This window comes from Aulostomus chinensis, chromosome 22 (assembly GCF_037954235.1).
Source record: "Aulostomus chinensis isolate RoL2024-O1b breed Wild chromosome 22, RoL_Achi_v1.0, whole genome shotgun sequence".
Lineage (NCBI taxonomy): Eukaryota > Metazoa > Chordata > Actinopteri > Syngnathiformes > Aulostomidae > Aulostomus > Aulostomus chinensis.
Window position 1 is genome coordinate 18,572,447 of NC_141341.1, and position 15,223 is coordinate 18,587,669.

The window sequence follows — 15,223 nt, forward strand, 5'->3', positions numbered from 1 at the left end:
CCACCTCAACAATTACATTCAAAGCCCTCTATTTTCTCCTCAAGGTTGTGTTTTAAGCAAAATAAATCAACAGATAAATAGATAAACATTAGATCTCAAAATCTTTTTTTAATTTTTGAGCACTTAGAACACTTTTCACTGTTCAGAGGCAATGATGACCTATCACAAATATGAGCACCATATTACAGCTCTCTATTTAAAGCTTAAGCCAGGTATGGGTTCACAGGGTAAAGGATATTAGCATTTCTATTTTATTTTGTTGTTCTTCCTCAGATTTAACCCATCTGTTTGAACTGCTCTGATATTAGCACATATCAAATTATAAGGTCAAAAATTATATATATATATATATATATATATATATATATATATATAGCAATATACTAATAATATAACAATATGATATAATATAACAATTAACTTTAAGTCAACTCCAGTGATAATTAAAACATAACATTCTTGAAAACTAACTCTGTTCTGTGTCTAGGAGCAGTACCGGTTCTGCTATGACCTGGTCGAGGAGTACCTTGACTGCATGGAAGTCAGATAGCACCTATTCTATACTTCTTGTGCCCCCTGAGGGAGAAGATCTGAATCCTGGATCCTGGATCCTGAATCCTGAATATGTTCTCCTGGCTCTTTAATCCATGTACACAACTCTGGTTGTCTTCTTTGCAATGCCTGGATGAAATGTTGCCATAAAGACGAAAAAAGCTCACCAGACAACTTGTAACATACGACTAATACGAACCACTGGCGCTCTGATCCCTCGTCTTTTGTGCCATCTGCAAAACCAATGAACCCTCACAGGAATGGAATTCACTTTAACTGACCACTGTCAAGGCATCAGGACTACTTGCTGTACCCCTCGATGATGGGATTCAGAGAGCTCTGTTTTATCCTGCCTTACTAGAACACAAACACTGAAAATAAACTATGCCAACCGCTTGGTGAAATTTTGTGTCTGTAAATGGTAAACGATTTACTGTCAGTAATCATCTTATGTTGTACTGTACTATATTTAAACCTTATTCTGGGTGAGAATGATGATTAAAATTGACTGAAGATGAAGTTTACAAAGGGATATATCTGTACACTGGAATTATCTTGGACCTATTTTCTGTTTATTTATTATTTGTGAATATAGGTGTTTTTTTTGCCCTCCTTCCCTTACGTCTTTCTAGATGTTCTCATGGTCTTAGCAGTGTGCTAATTCATTCTCTCTGTCTGTTAATGGGGATCAATCACTTCAGTATCTGCATGCCCAGTCTAAAGTGTTTCATGGCTATTTGTGGTCCAAGTCTGTCCTGCCGCTTATTTGAAAGAGCCTGGCCAACATTATCATGTTGCTGTAAGAATACAGCGATCGCCTTGCTGAAAATACATTGCTTTCTACATTTACATTTATTGAGTGTGTTTTATTTTCTAGTGTATAAAATGGAAGAAATAATAAAATATGTTGTTGCTTAACCATCATGCTTTTAAAGTAATTTTTACACCCTGCACAGCACGCACTGGATTTTTCACACTGGCCTGTTTTCACACCCGTAACTTTTGTTTGGATCAAACTGAAAAACCATATCCGTATTAAATAAGGAAGGTGTGAAGGGCCTATGAAGTGACCACTTCCACTATTTTATTGAACAGAGGTGTTTGGACAAATTCGAGCTTGGAAAAAATAAATCGCCATTCGTGCACGTTCAGAAATAACAATCGAAAATAATGTTTTCCGAAAGCTGACGAGTCATATTTTCTTTTTCAAATGCGAAGACTTTTAAAATGAGCATCAAAACATGTTAATGCAGAAGGGGTTTTACATCTAGTGGAAAACACTTTATACTGCTTCACAGCTGTCATCAGTCATTGCTGTCCAGATAAATCATGTAGATGCAAAAGTATCGAAAATTGGCCCATGCGGGGTTAAAAAAAAAAGAACAGAATTTGTGATGGAGTCCCCACCATCAGCCTGCTCCATGCTGCTACTAGATCTAGCTGCTTAAAAATCTATATTTCATTCTCCTGACCTGTTTTCAATCTTGTGTCCCCGGTTATGTTCACATCCGAGGTGTAGTTCTCAAATCTCTGAAGCAACTTGTTCCACCACGGTCCGATTGAGCTGGGCTCACTCTCCTTTTCAAATGGTGATACGGAGCTAGCTGGTTGATCTCTTTCGCTCCGAACTTTCTTCCGCAAGCAATTTTCCACTCTCTGGGGAAACGTCAGTGTACTCATTCTCAGATCCTCGTCACCAGTGTGAGTGATTTATGAGTAGCGTTTATTCAGCCTACGATAAATGATCAAACAGAGCTTCATATTATGTTCCTTCAGTGCTGGGGAACTCTCAGTACTTGTGCTCAATGCATTGTGTATCAAATACATCCGGTTGGTGCTTACATTAACATAATTATGTAAAAAGTATGTGCAAGCTTATGATAAATATTAATACTGATTCAGTCTACTGGTGTGATCTGAATATTACATTGATGTTAGCGTCAGTACAGTATTGAGCATGCTAATATGAGCACTACTAGTACTAATACTAATACTGATACAAAGGATGGCAGGCTGAGCCTCTTTAGGTCTGCAGCCTCTTCCAGCAGCAGAATCAATCAGGAATCTGGGGGGTGTGAAAGCCCAAAGACTCCAGGGAAGAAGCCATGTTAGTAACGTGCATGTATTGGGTATGAATGAGTACGAAGCACAGAGAGGGCGAGAGAGGGGCTCAGTGCATCAGGGGGAAATCCCACAAGTATAACTAAGGGCTTAACTTAGCCATAGAAATGAGCCTGATTCTCAGACGAAATGAGTATTCAGTTCAGATATTGCAATTGTGACAAGGCTGAGTAGCTAACGAGTGAGAATGTGTCATCATCCATTCTCATGAGATTTTTGTGTAGTGTGACAATGGTGGGGCAATAACATAAACATGTATGTGCCATTTGCAATGTATGTCTGTACATTTTTCATGCATGCAAACTATTTCACTGTGCACGTGTCAGTGTTTCAGTGTTGTTCTTCTAATGAGGCTCCCACATTAAAATCCCTCTTCCCCCTTGCTGCTTGTGTTCAGGCTCTGGCCCAAGCAGTAAGTTACCAAATGAATCAATTAATTTCACCAGGAGTATTATTCATTTTAACTCTAATTCGCCATGGAAGGCAGACCACAGTCTTGCTGCTGAATAGAATCTCCAGTGATGGCAGATTCAATTTGAGCTCACTTTATCTCTGTATGGATTCATCTTATCTCAGTCATGACTTCACATTGCATTGAATTAGATTGCTCTTGGTGGATCCATGGATGAATTTATGTTGCAGAGAATTAGATTGCTCTTAGCGGGTCCATGGGCAGAAGCTTCTCTCATTTTGGCATGTCTTAATCAAAAGATGTATCAAAGGTCTGCAAAAAAACTTATTTCAAGATCAGAGCACAGCTTAAAAAAGATAGAATGAAAATGCCTCATTCAATATGGTAATCATCATTGATTATGTTGGGGGGGGGGGTGATAGAATGTCCATGAAGGCAGTAGTTCAAGGCAAATATGTCATTTAGTAAGAAAGTAGCACATGGGTCAGAATGGCCTGTGGCAGTGCTGAAAACATGGGATAGGGAAAAAAAATGATGAGATTGTTATTAGACCCATACCATCACCTATTGTGGTGGGATAAAAGATGCAATGCCATGGCCAGGAGCGAGTCAATAATGACCTAATTTATCCCAGTGACTCCCAGTGCACAAGTGCTAGCTCGCAATCTTCAATTTCTATTTGTGACAAGAAGAGTGAGGATGCTTTGTAAATAACTATCTTTACCAGGATCTAGTCTTAACTGTATAGGTAAAACATAGGAAAATTATAATTCAGAGATGCATCTAAGAACTTCATCTCAAGAGCAATTCTTAGCCTTGCATTTCTTTTTTTTTGTGAGCAGAGATGTGTAGATGTATGTGTGTGTGTGTGTGTGGGGGGGGGGGGGGGCAAGACCACCATGGCAGGACAACAAAGCTCAAGTCAGAGGATTTCTGGATGGCATTCAGAGCAAAAAGATAATCTACAGAAGAAGCAGTGACTCAGTTCCCCTTAAACTCTCTGCCCTTTTCTTTTACTTTGTTTTGGTTGGTGGAAGACAAAAGCCCCCTTTGCCTCTCTGCCACTCTTTTGATTTCACTGTTTAACTATAATTGAGAGTGAATCTAAAAAGAACAGTTTGCCTGCGTAAAATGAATGCTAATACCAATCTAATTGAATGTATTAAGTGTGAAGATATACTAATTTTCCTCTTAAGTATGTCACTGAAGTCTGATCAGTTCTTCAATTCTCCTTAAGTGCTGCACTTTTAAGTCCCTTTGAGTATTTCCCGAGACGTATAAGTAGTAGTCTAAGGTAAATCCATCCAATTTCTGTACCGCTTATCTGTGTGTGTGTGTGTGTGTGTGTGTGTGTGTGTGTGTGTGTGTGTGTGTGTGTGTGTGTGTGGGGGGGGGGGGGCTGGAGCCTGTCCACCTCTCTTGCCTGACTACAGGCAAGAGAGGTGGGTACAGATTGCCAGTCTGTCGCAGGGCCAACACAAGTAGACAAACAACCATTCACACTCACTGTCAGTTTAGCGTTGCCAATTAACCAAACTTACACGTCATAGGATTCTGGCACCAGAGTAGTAATAAGATGGTGCTTTTGCACGTGCATGTGGAAACTTTAGCGCGTGCATGTGAATACGCGTCCTTGTGCGCGTGCACCCCCGCGCTAAAAAGGGGCGTGTCCGTTTCCTTTCGGAGATCTCAAACAATGGGATTCTGTGGCAGGACATAAACATGCCCGGACATGTTCCGCTAGTCATATTGGATTCTGGGTTAGTACTTAAATACGCCCCGAGTTTGTTGGCTGTTTCTGGTTTCCGACCCAAGGTGTAGGCCGGTGGACTCACGCCAGTGTTTTTTCCAGCAAATCATGGACACGACTGTGGTTAACGGTGAGTTTTTCCCCAATGCCTATTTGTTGTAATGCGTTTGTGTTTTTTCTGATATTTATGTGCGCACAAACGTGTCCGTTTCCTCTTCCGCAACAATGTGTGATATTATTAAACGTGTTTGATGGAGACCTAATTAGGGTTATTGGGGTGTGTGACCAAATGCCCCGCATGTTGTGTGTGTGTGTGTGTGTGTGTGTGTGTGTGTGTGTCTGTGTGTGTGTGTGTGTGTGTGTGTGTGTGTGTGTGTGTGTGTGTGTGTGAGTTTGAGTCTAGGTACGTTTTTCCCCAATGCCTATTTGTTTTAATGCGTTTGTGTTCTAACACCCTATTTTTCTGTGCGTAGATGAGGGTAGATGTTTGTATTCGTCGGTGGTGACGCGTCAACTAGAGGATCCGCCCTGTGAGATTCTAGTGGGATCTGCCGATGTATATGTGGATCGTGATGATCGCTACATGGACCGTGAGACTTCAGACCGCTTGGTGGAGCACCTGACAAGAGTTGGACTGCCGCTGCTAAACGAATCAATCATTTCGCAGTGGTTCGATGACTGTGAGGAGTGCAGAGCGCAGCAGCAGGACCAGGGGTTAATTTGAGCCGGATCCTGCCGGAACAAGATCCGGCACCTCTGAATTTTGGCCTCCCTGTGTTCCGGTACTTATTTGGGCAGATCCGGTACATCTTATATTAAAAGAAAATATGAAAACGTTTTAAAAATGTTTAAAATACAACAATAATGTGCAAAGATCATTTACAGACCAAATCCTTAGAATTTCATGTTGTTTATTAAGATTCAACGTCATTTGCAAGAGTCGCAGATCTGTTGATACACTGATGCCAACAAACCACGCCCCTCACACCAACAAGTAACCTTTCGAAATTCGCCGCCTCTGAGGAGCAAGCAGAGAGGAAATAAACAGTTCCTACTTCAATGCCAACATGTCAAAAAGACAGTTAAATTTGCTGTTTTTTCAAAAAGAAAAAGGAAGAGTTGCATGACACTTAAAATGAGGCAGAAAAGCCTCCACAAGCGGCGACGAGGGCAGCTGCAGCGGTCATGTTGACGATCAAAATCGGCTGGAGCAGGAGGCTGGCGCGGCCATAGCAGGCCAGGTTCACCTCCAGCTAGCCAGGTTCACCTCCAGCTAGCCAGGTTCACCTCCAGCGAGCCAGGTTCACCTCCAGCTAGCCTGGTGCACCTCCAGCTAGCCTGGTTCACCTCCAGCGAGCCAGGTTCACCTCCAGCTTGCCTGGTTCACCTCCAGCGAGCCTGGTTCACTTCCAGCTAGTCAGGTTTACCTCCAGCTAGCCAGGTTCACCTCCAGCTAGCCTGGTTCACTTCCAGCTAGTCAGGTTTACCTCCAGCTAGCCTGGGTCACCTCCAGCTAGCCTGGTTCACCTCCAGCTAGCCAAGCCGGGCCTAACGTGTTGTGGGGTGTCTTGGACAACTACATGGTGAGCATACTGTCTAATAATAGGCCGCCGTGCCAATCTTTAAATACCGTAATAATAATAATGGAAGATTTGTGTGATTTATTGTGGGGGTTATTCCCACCTGTGGTGATGTGGGCACTCACCTGGGCTGCGCAGAGGAGGCTAAATAACTGTGAATTATCGTTATAATGTTGATACCATGGATATTATTTGAAATGGAGGCTTGTAAGTCCCACAGAATGGCAAGTGGACATCTGTATGTTGTTTTCTGTGTACCTGGGACCTGAGCCCCTCTCTCACCCCTGAGCCGTCATATGTACTTAGTGTTCTGGCACCTTAGGATTTACAAATTAAGCACTGAGCAGGACGATGGCTGCGTGGACGTGTGGAAGGGACCACACACGTGTGATGATGACTTACCCTATCGGTACTTTGATAGGAATTATGACGCCATCATGACGAGGTCGTGGAACAACAATTTCCTGCGCACAATCAGAAACTTTCTATATCTAAAGAACATGCTCATCAGCCCCTCTAAAATAGCAGCAGCCATTGAGACACTGTTCCACCATCCAGCCCAGCCAGACGATGCCATAAAAGCCATCGACAGCTATTATGGCAGCATAGCGTCAGGACCAGGATTCTGGACCAGCTGTGTGGCCCACCGCTTGATTTCAAACATGGCAGTCAAAGTGAGGTTATTTTCAATGTGGGTGTTTTGTTGTTTTCCTGTAAACTCTGAAGAGTTCAAGAAATATCAATCTTTTTCAACACTGGGTCTTGTTTCTGTGTGACATGCTTGTTAAAGGGGCCGGTGTGATCAAATCTGAACATGTAATTAAACATGAGTATCTGTTTTAAGGGGTTCTGTAGTAACCCATTCTGGCTAAAATATTTGATTTTGTAAAATACTGCGTTTAAAAGTAAACTCAAGCCTGGACAAGTCATGACATGCTGCAGACAGCGTTTACCTCTACCTCGCCTTGCAACAATGTGTGATATTATTAAACGTGTTTGATGTAGAAGTAATACGCAACCTCCGCTGCTTACGGGTACCTGTTCATAGACTATAAAGCAAAGACCCCTGATCATTTGAGACTCAGAAGCAATCTTATGGCTGAGAAGACGGTCGTCTACATGCCTAAAAAAGATTAGAAAAAAAAAAGTCATGACGTTTTCACGCGTTCAAAGAAACCTCCCACTCCTCGAACTGCTATATAAGTGGGGTCAGTATAGCAAATTTGGGGTCTGATCTCATCATTTCTCTGTGTGAAATAGCACTTAATGTGCTAAATGGGAACATACCTCTAAACGCTAGGCAATACTGACAGCTTAAGAGGAAAAAAAAAACAGATCAGACTCATTGCAGACAAAAAAGTCAAACTCGTTAAAAAGAGAAACTCTGTAAACCAGTCTGGGGGCTTTTTACTGCCGCTGTTAGGTGCTGCAATCCCTTTCATTGTGACCTCGTCCGGAGAAAGTAGAGGGAGCCATGGAATATGCGGATAAAATGTATCTGGTTCCCCAACGTCAGCTGGATTTGTTGAAGCAGCAGAACACCAGCTCAATTAGAGTTGATGCGCAGAAGGAGCTGGACAAAGCCATGGCTGAGGTTCTGGATCAGCCAGGTGGGAACTTGCATGAAAAAGCCCCAAAATATGCATCTATCTTACAGAGACATCTGACACACTATCTGTTTTTACTGTCAATAAATGCTGGTGCATACATGATGATGTTTTCTTTGAGAATCAAATATGCTTGAGAGCACACTGATTTCTTGTGTTTTTATTTTTTCATTTTCCACACTGCACACATGTAAAATCATGGCCGTGGCACACGGCTACAGGTTTGATCTTGTTTTCAAACTTACACACCATAGCATCATGACGCAGGAAATTATCTGTATACATTTTTAACACTCTATCAAAAGACATTCCTTTCTGCATGTGGTCAAGAAAACACAGTGTTGGCCACAGGACACAGCCTGATGGCTTTGAACCTGTTATTTTGAATAAGACACAGCTACAGAATTTTTCCATAAAAAAGTCTTTATCTCGGAGGCAAAAATATCAGGTGTCTTCCCAAAGCTGTCGAAAAAGCATCCGTTCTTGTCTTTTGTGACGTAAAGAGCGAGCCGATGCTCTCTGGGCAGATGTGACGGATCTGTGTTAACAATCGTCATTGCAGGGAACCACAGTATTTTCCTTTTCGGGAGCTCAGCCCACGCCAGTAGACCTAAAAAACACTGGTCTCTCTTCAGTATTTTTGAACAACTCCGGTCAGCTCGGCGGTGTCCATGGTTCTCAGTAGTCCAGCAGCACCTGTCTACTGTTTGATATCTCAATGACTGAGTCAAACCCTGAATAACAGAAGAGGTTAACAGTTCTGGCGAGGGGATTTCTGAATCGCACCTCCAATCTCACATTTCCAGACTTGATCAGAGAAACGTTTCCGCCATGACCCTCGTCAGGTTCCAGGTTGAAACAAAACAGGGTGTCGCCAGACCCGAATTCTGCTCTGTTTATGGCGAGTGGTCTGTCCTTCAGGTGTCGACCCGTGCTTTGAAAGAGCTGAAAGTACCCTCTTACGTATTGACCTTCGGGAAATGTGGTTGAAACGCCTTGGCTGGACAGGGTGCACCATCAACATACAGGCTGATGAACTCGGTGTTGCAATGCTAAATTGTGTTCAGAGTGTCCGTGTTATAATTGATTAAACATTCAATAATTCCTCTGTATGGTTCCGTGTTGGAGCTCTGTGTGATCAACCTGTCCCCTATTTTAACATCAACTTGAGAAAATAAAGTGCATCCGGGGTAGTTAATAAACCCCACGTCAGCCTGGCCGTCCAGAGCCGTCCCATCCGGGTTTTGGATCCGCACCCCTGTGTAGATGTATGAGTCGTTCAAATCCAGGTAATCCTCGCCGCGTGCCGAAATATAGAACTCCAGGGGGCCATTCTCTGTGAGAGCTGAGACTGGCGCTACCTCCTCATATGTAGATTTCTCAATAGACGTCTGCGTGTATGGGACTGTGAGCAGGTCGAGCTCGGTTTTCACACACTCTCCTGACTGGGTGTGAATCAGCGACGTTTTGTCAAAATATGTCTCTTATCGCCGGTCTGCCACGAGCTGATGATGTTCTTCTCCTCTTGGCTGCTGCCTTCTTTCTGGAATGACTTTGTGTTTTGGCAGGTGTTCTATTTCTTTTCTTCTTTTTAGGGGCGGTGACACTGGGGGGTCTTTTTCTCGGTCTCGCGCTGCGTAACCCATTTCCTTCCTTCTTGCTATGTCTGAAACCACATCTCCCATAATGCCAGTGGCTGCTGTCTTTAAATGAGGTTTTGCTATATTTAAACCTCTTCACAGCAGTGGCAGGGCCATCCTGAACAAACTGAGAAACATCCCCCCCAGGCCGTTACCATATTGGGTGCTCGTCCCTATGAAACCCGGCATAGCCCCACCTGCCTGGTTCATGTAATGTGTCATATATCGCCCATCGTCACTCACGTGAGGGTCATACATGGCTGCATCTTATTTAAAAATTGTTCTTCACAGGTCCGAAGTGTAATTTCACGATCGCCTTCCCGTACATAAACAGTATGTGCTCGTTTGGATGGTTTTTGAAAGATCTCCACGTCGTCTACAATAGATTTGGAGAGCGATGTGGAGTGCTGCTTGTCAAAAGTCAATGTGGGCATGTGTCCACACATTTATACACCTCAAGAGCGGGAAACGGCTGTCTCCGACCAGCTGGTAATCCACGATATTGCTATAACTAAAAATATTGTATTGCCCCCCATGGATGTCTGCGGGGAAGGGGGCGATATGTTTCATAGGAATAACTGACGAATAAATCTCAAACTCCTCAGCCGGGGTAAAACCCAGTATTTCAGCTCGTCGCACGCATAGTGTGACGGTGGTCCTTTGAGGAGCATCTTGCATTTTGTTAGTAGACGGTTCAAACCACCCAATGTAAACCCTATTGGAGGCCTGTCTAAAAGAGATAAAAACTTGGATGACCCTGAATTTCCTTTTATTAAACTCCAATAAAACCAAAGTCATTGTCCTGGGCCCAAAACATCTTAGAGACACCCTATCAAATGAGAGGTACCCTGGAAGGCATTACCTCGGCCCCCAGCACGACCGTAAGGAACCTAGGAGTTCTCTTTGACTTTAGAATTTGGTCTTGTTTTGTTCAAGTTGTGAAAGACTATGGCCTCATTTTCACTGTTCACATCACAAGGAGCCATTTTGATTGATCTGTGAAAAGACTTGTTGTAGGCACTGACCAGCTCCTGGATCACGTCCACATATCTCCTTGAATTAACAGATGTTCAATACCTCCACATACGTGTCTTCAAGGTTCTGCTAAACCGCTCCACAACACTCGCCTTGGTCTCGTTCAGGGTGGAAAAATGTACGATGTTATGTGTCTTCATCAGCCTCTGAAAGGGTTTTTTCTAAAACTCTGCTCCCGCATCTGTCTGGAGTTCTACAGGGACGCGTCCACTGCTCAAAATGTCAGCAAACGCCTTTGTCACACTTGCCCCGCTTTTAGATCTTAGACACCGGACCCACGCATATTTACTGAACACGTCTACACACGTCAGCAAGTATCTACATCGTTATTGTCTTCAGAATACTCGGCCATATCAACCAGATCAGCCTGAAGTTGCTTGTCAATACCGCTGACCAGTACCCCATTAGGGCAAAAGTGTTTAAAAGCCCTGGCGTGGAGTGTGGAGGCGTCCTGGCCCACTAAAAAAGTTTTAACGGTGTCCAAGTCAGGAGTAGCAGCCCCTGTCTCGCTAGCTGCCTTATGCAGACTGTTTATACTCCCAAGACCACCTGGGTGCGAGGGGTCGTAATAAATATGATGCAGTATGGTGTTCATGGTCAAGACAAACCGCAAATGATCAGTGTTGGTTAAACATCATAGAATTATTTTAAAATCCCGACACACACACACACACACACACGTAGATACAATCTATAAAGACCTGCTCATCGTATATCAACCAGAAGTTTTCATGCTTGCTCACCGCGTCGCTCTGCTTGTCAAGTATGGCCGCAAAGTTGTCAGCCTCTAACAGTTCAGCCAGTATAGATTCCACTCCTCTGGTGATTTTCACAGGGTTGCAGAGCATGCGTTTCAGAAACAGGTCACTCCTGATTGTCACCAAGAAGTTGTCGTTCCACAACATGTTCATGATGGCGTCGTATTTTGCTTGAAGAAAATACTCCGGGACTTCTTCCAGACAGCTGTGTTGACGCTGGCTTGGGTGGTTGACAAGACACCCATAACACTCATCTTTCCACACCTTATTCACAGTTCTGGTGAGCAGGTGGTCGACGACAAATTTCACATGCTGCACGAGACGGGGTCCCTGGTCTAGAGGCATAAATGTCTCTACACTGTCCACATACACACCACTGTGAGTGGTCAACCGCATGGATGAAGAGTCCTGGTGGGGGTTGTTGTTGTTGGATGGCGTGAGCAGCTTAGGCCTGAGTTCTGGTGAATACAGTCACGGGACGAGGTGGTTTTGAGCGGTGTCTGGGTGTCTGTAAATAAAAGAGATGAGAGAAGGGAATTAACACATGAATCAAACACATACACAACGTCTCCAAGAACCCCTGCCTTGAACAACTACCACATACCTCCACCCTGTAGGATCTCATCAGTGCTTCCTTGGCGGGGTGCACATGCGTTATCGTCAGTCTGATTTGATCCAGCATCAAAAATAAGGCGCTTCCTAACTCCTGCAAAAGCTGTGGTCACCGGGTTCTCGATGACTTCCTGGAAGGCATTAAAACACCTCACACAAAGCTGGTCTGTCGCACCACTGTACAAAGAAAATCTTCAAATCCTTTTGGGCCTTTTTTGTTCTATGGAGACCTGTTGTCAGGTACACAGCACCATCGTGACAAGCTCTATATGGTTTGGTCCTGATGAGCTGTGCCATCGGGACATGTACAGCTCGGTGTAGCTCGTTACAGGGCTACTGTGAAACTTTGCGCGCAATATATCATAAAAATGAGACCAATCACACTCCATATGAGTCCAGGCAAGCATCGCCCACGCTCAGATCAACTTTACAGTCTTCATATTTAACTTCATACACATACCGAAAAACTCCTTCTACAACCCCCTCACATTTTAGCGCAGCGCTCTCATCTACCTGCTTCTTTTTCTTGCATTTTGTCCCGTCCTGTTCTACACGATGCTCTGACGTACCATCGGGATGTGTAGCCATTTCTGGTGAGTCTGCTTTAGGCGTTGAAAAAATCCGATGGGATGATCCGATCGTGATGCCGGGGTCTGGAGTCGGTGGAGTGGTGCGTCGCCGTCTGTTTCTTATGGGGACTGCGTGTGAGGATGGGCGGGGCTGTGTTCTCATAGGATGCCGGCCGCTGTGGGCGGTGTTTTTAAATCTGGTGAGATACGCCATGCCACCTGACCGCAGCATGTCATGACTTGTCCAGGCTTGAGTTTACTTTTAAACGCAGTATTTTACAAAATCAAATATTTTAGCCAGAATAGGTTACTACAGAACCCCTTAAAACAGATACTCATGTTTAATTACATGTTCAGATTTGATCACACCGGCCCCTTTAACAAGCATGTCACACAGAAACAAGACCCAGTGTTGAAAAAGGTTGATATTATTGAACTCTTCAGAGTTTACAGGAAAACAACAAAACACCCACATTGAAAATAACCTCACTTTGGCTGCCATGCTTGAAATCAAGCGGTGGTCCACACAGCTGGTCCAGTATCCGGGACCCGATGGTATGCTGCCATAATAGCTGTCGATGGCCTTTAAGGCAACATCTGAAAAACTTACCTAGACTCAAACTCACACTCACACACACACACACACACACACACACGTTTAATAATATCACACATTGTTGCGGTAGAGGAAACGGACACGTTTGTGCGCACATAAATATCAGAAAAAACGCAAATGCATTACAACAAATAGGCATTGGGGAAAAACTCACCGTTAGCCAGAGTCGTGTCCATGATTTCGCCGGAAAAAACACGGGCGTGAGTCCACCGTCTGTCTACACCTTGGGTCGGAAAGGTATATGATACAGCCAACAAACTTGGGGCGTATTTAGGTACTAACCCAGAATCCAATATGACTAGCGGAACATGTCCGGGGAATGTTTAGGTCCTGCCACAGACTCCCATTGTTTGAGATCTCCGGAAGGAAACGGACACGGCCCTTTTTAGCGCGGGGGTGCACGAGGACGCGTATTCACATGCACGCGCAAAAGTTTCCACACGCACGCGCAAAAGCACCGTCTTATTACTACTCACTACACGTCATTGGAAGCTGGAGAACCTGGAGAGAACCCACCCAGGGACAGGGAGAACATGCAAACTCCACACAGAAAAGTCCTGGGCTCAAACTTGGAAATGTCTTGCTGTGAGGCGACATTGCTCACCATTGTGCCACCAGTTAAAATTAATAGGTTTCATTTATTAGCAGCTAGCAACATTAAATGAGTACTTTGCTGCTGGAAAGATGAAGGTCAATTGAAACTGGGTCATCTATGTTGTAAAAATGTCCAGTCATAATTAAAATTTGCACTGTCTGGCCTAAGAAAAACCAGAAAGGGTCCTTTTGGCTCAAACAGAATAAAACCTGTAACCACCAAAATAAATTACACCCACTGCTTTCCGGGTGATACTGAAGTCATAACGTAAGTGTTGAAAAAAAACCAAATAAGTAACATGTCCTTGTGTGTCACCTTGTAAGTGAAATGTGTTGCATGTTTGCACAGGTCAACAGGGCACACTGAATTTCATCCACACTTAGTGTCCTTGGTGCTGACCATCAGGTGCTGGCTACATGTCTCTGGTGGGGCAGGCTGGAGATACAAGTCTTCCAGGATCCATGCCAGGAAATGCTGTCAGGCGATATTGGCGCAAATAGGAGTCATTGGCTTGCAGAGACCCCTTGTAAGAAAAAGGCAGGTCCGATCTCGAGACCAAAGGTGACATTTTATATTGTTTTTCAAGAACTTTGAGTTAATCTTACAGGCCCCCAGGACATGTCTTTGAAGTTTCTTGGTGAAAATCCACTCTGACACAATATTTTAGCCTGCCTCAAAACCTCTCTTTATCAGCCATCCTCAGAGTAGGCTGTTTCAGGGCCCGCAGCTTTAAATTCAAATGAGTTACACGTGATCAAACCAGTCAATTGCTCCCCATTTCCTGATTCACCCCTTGCTCCACCTGCCGCTCCTGTGGTTTGTGCTGACTCAAGGGCAGCTTCACTGTAACTTCGCAACCAGTGTATCATGAGGGAAAATGGTGACGGGACAACAATTTACTGGTTACACGTTTGACATGAAAACATAAAACAGTGAAATAGAATAAATTCATGAAGCAGATATTGTGTATCTTTGTACACATATACAATAGCTCTGCCTCATATTCTACTTTGATGAAGCTTTTAAATTTTCTGTTTTGGTTGAAAAAGGGTTCAAAGATGATTATTCTTATTTTCATTATTGAAGTCATCGTTTGTCATCAAGTGTTCCTAATATTTTGTCCTCCTGAGTGAATGTTACTGGACTGGACAAAAAAACAGTATGAGTACACCACTAAAAATAATGCGCTCCAGTGCACCACCACCATCCACTATGACCTCAGGAACAAATATAATGTAGAATGATCATGCACTGCAGGAGTCTGATGCAGCAGCAACTTAGCTTACACTGAAAAAAAGTTCTTTGAATTTATGTGATTTTAATGTGTACATCGGTCCCACATGATCCAAATATAGCCAACCAACTTACCTTTCCTC

The 15,223-nt window shown here is 43.7% G+C and overlaps 1 protein-coding gene across 10 annotated transcripts in view; it reads left to right on the forward strand.

Moving 5' to 3' along the window:
* The window catches only part of LOC147241039 (receptor-type tyrosine-protein phosphatase U-like), a 228,718-nt gene extending 227,258 nt beyond the window's left edge, over positions 1–1,460 (forward strand). For all 10 annotated transcript variants that reach the window (XM_086192426.1, XM_086192427.1, XM_086192430.1 and 7 more), the window contains one exon: positions 488–1,460. In XM_086192426.1, coding sequence (XP_086048552.1) covers positions 488–550 — 63 coding nt within the window. In that variant the 3' untranslated portion in view covers positions 551–1,460. The remainder of the gene's footprint in view (positions 1–487) is intronic.
* Positions 1,461–15,223: the final 13,763 nt, after the last annotated feature.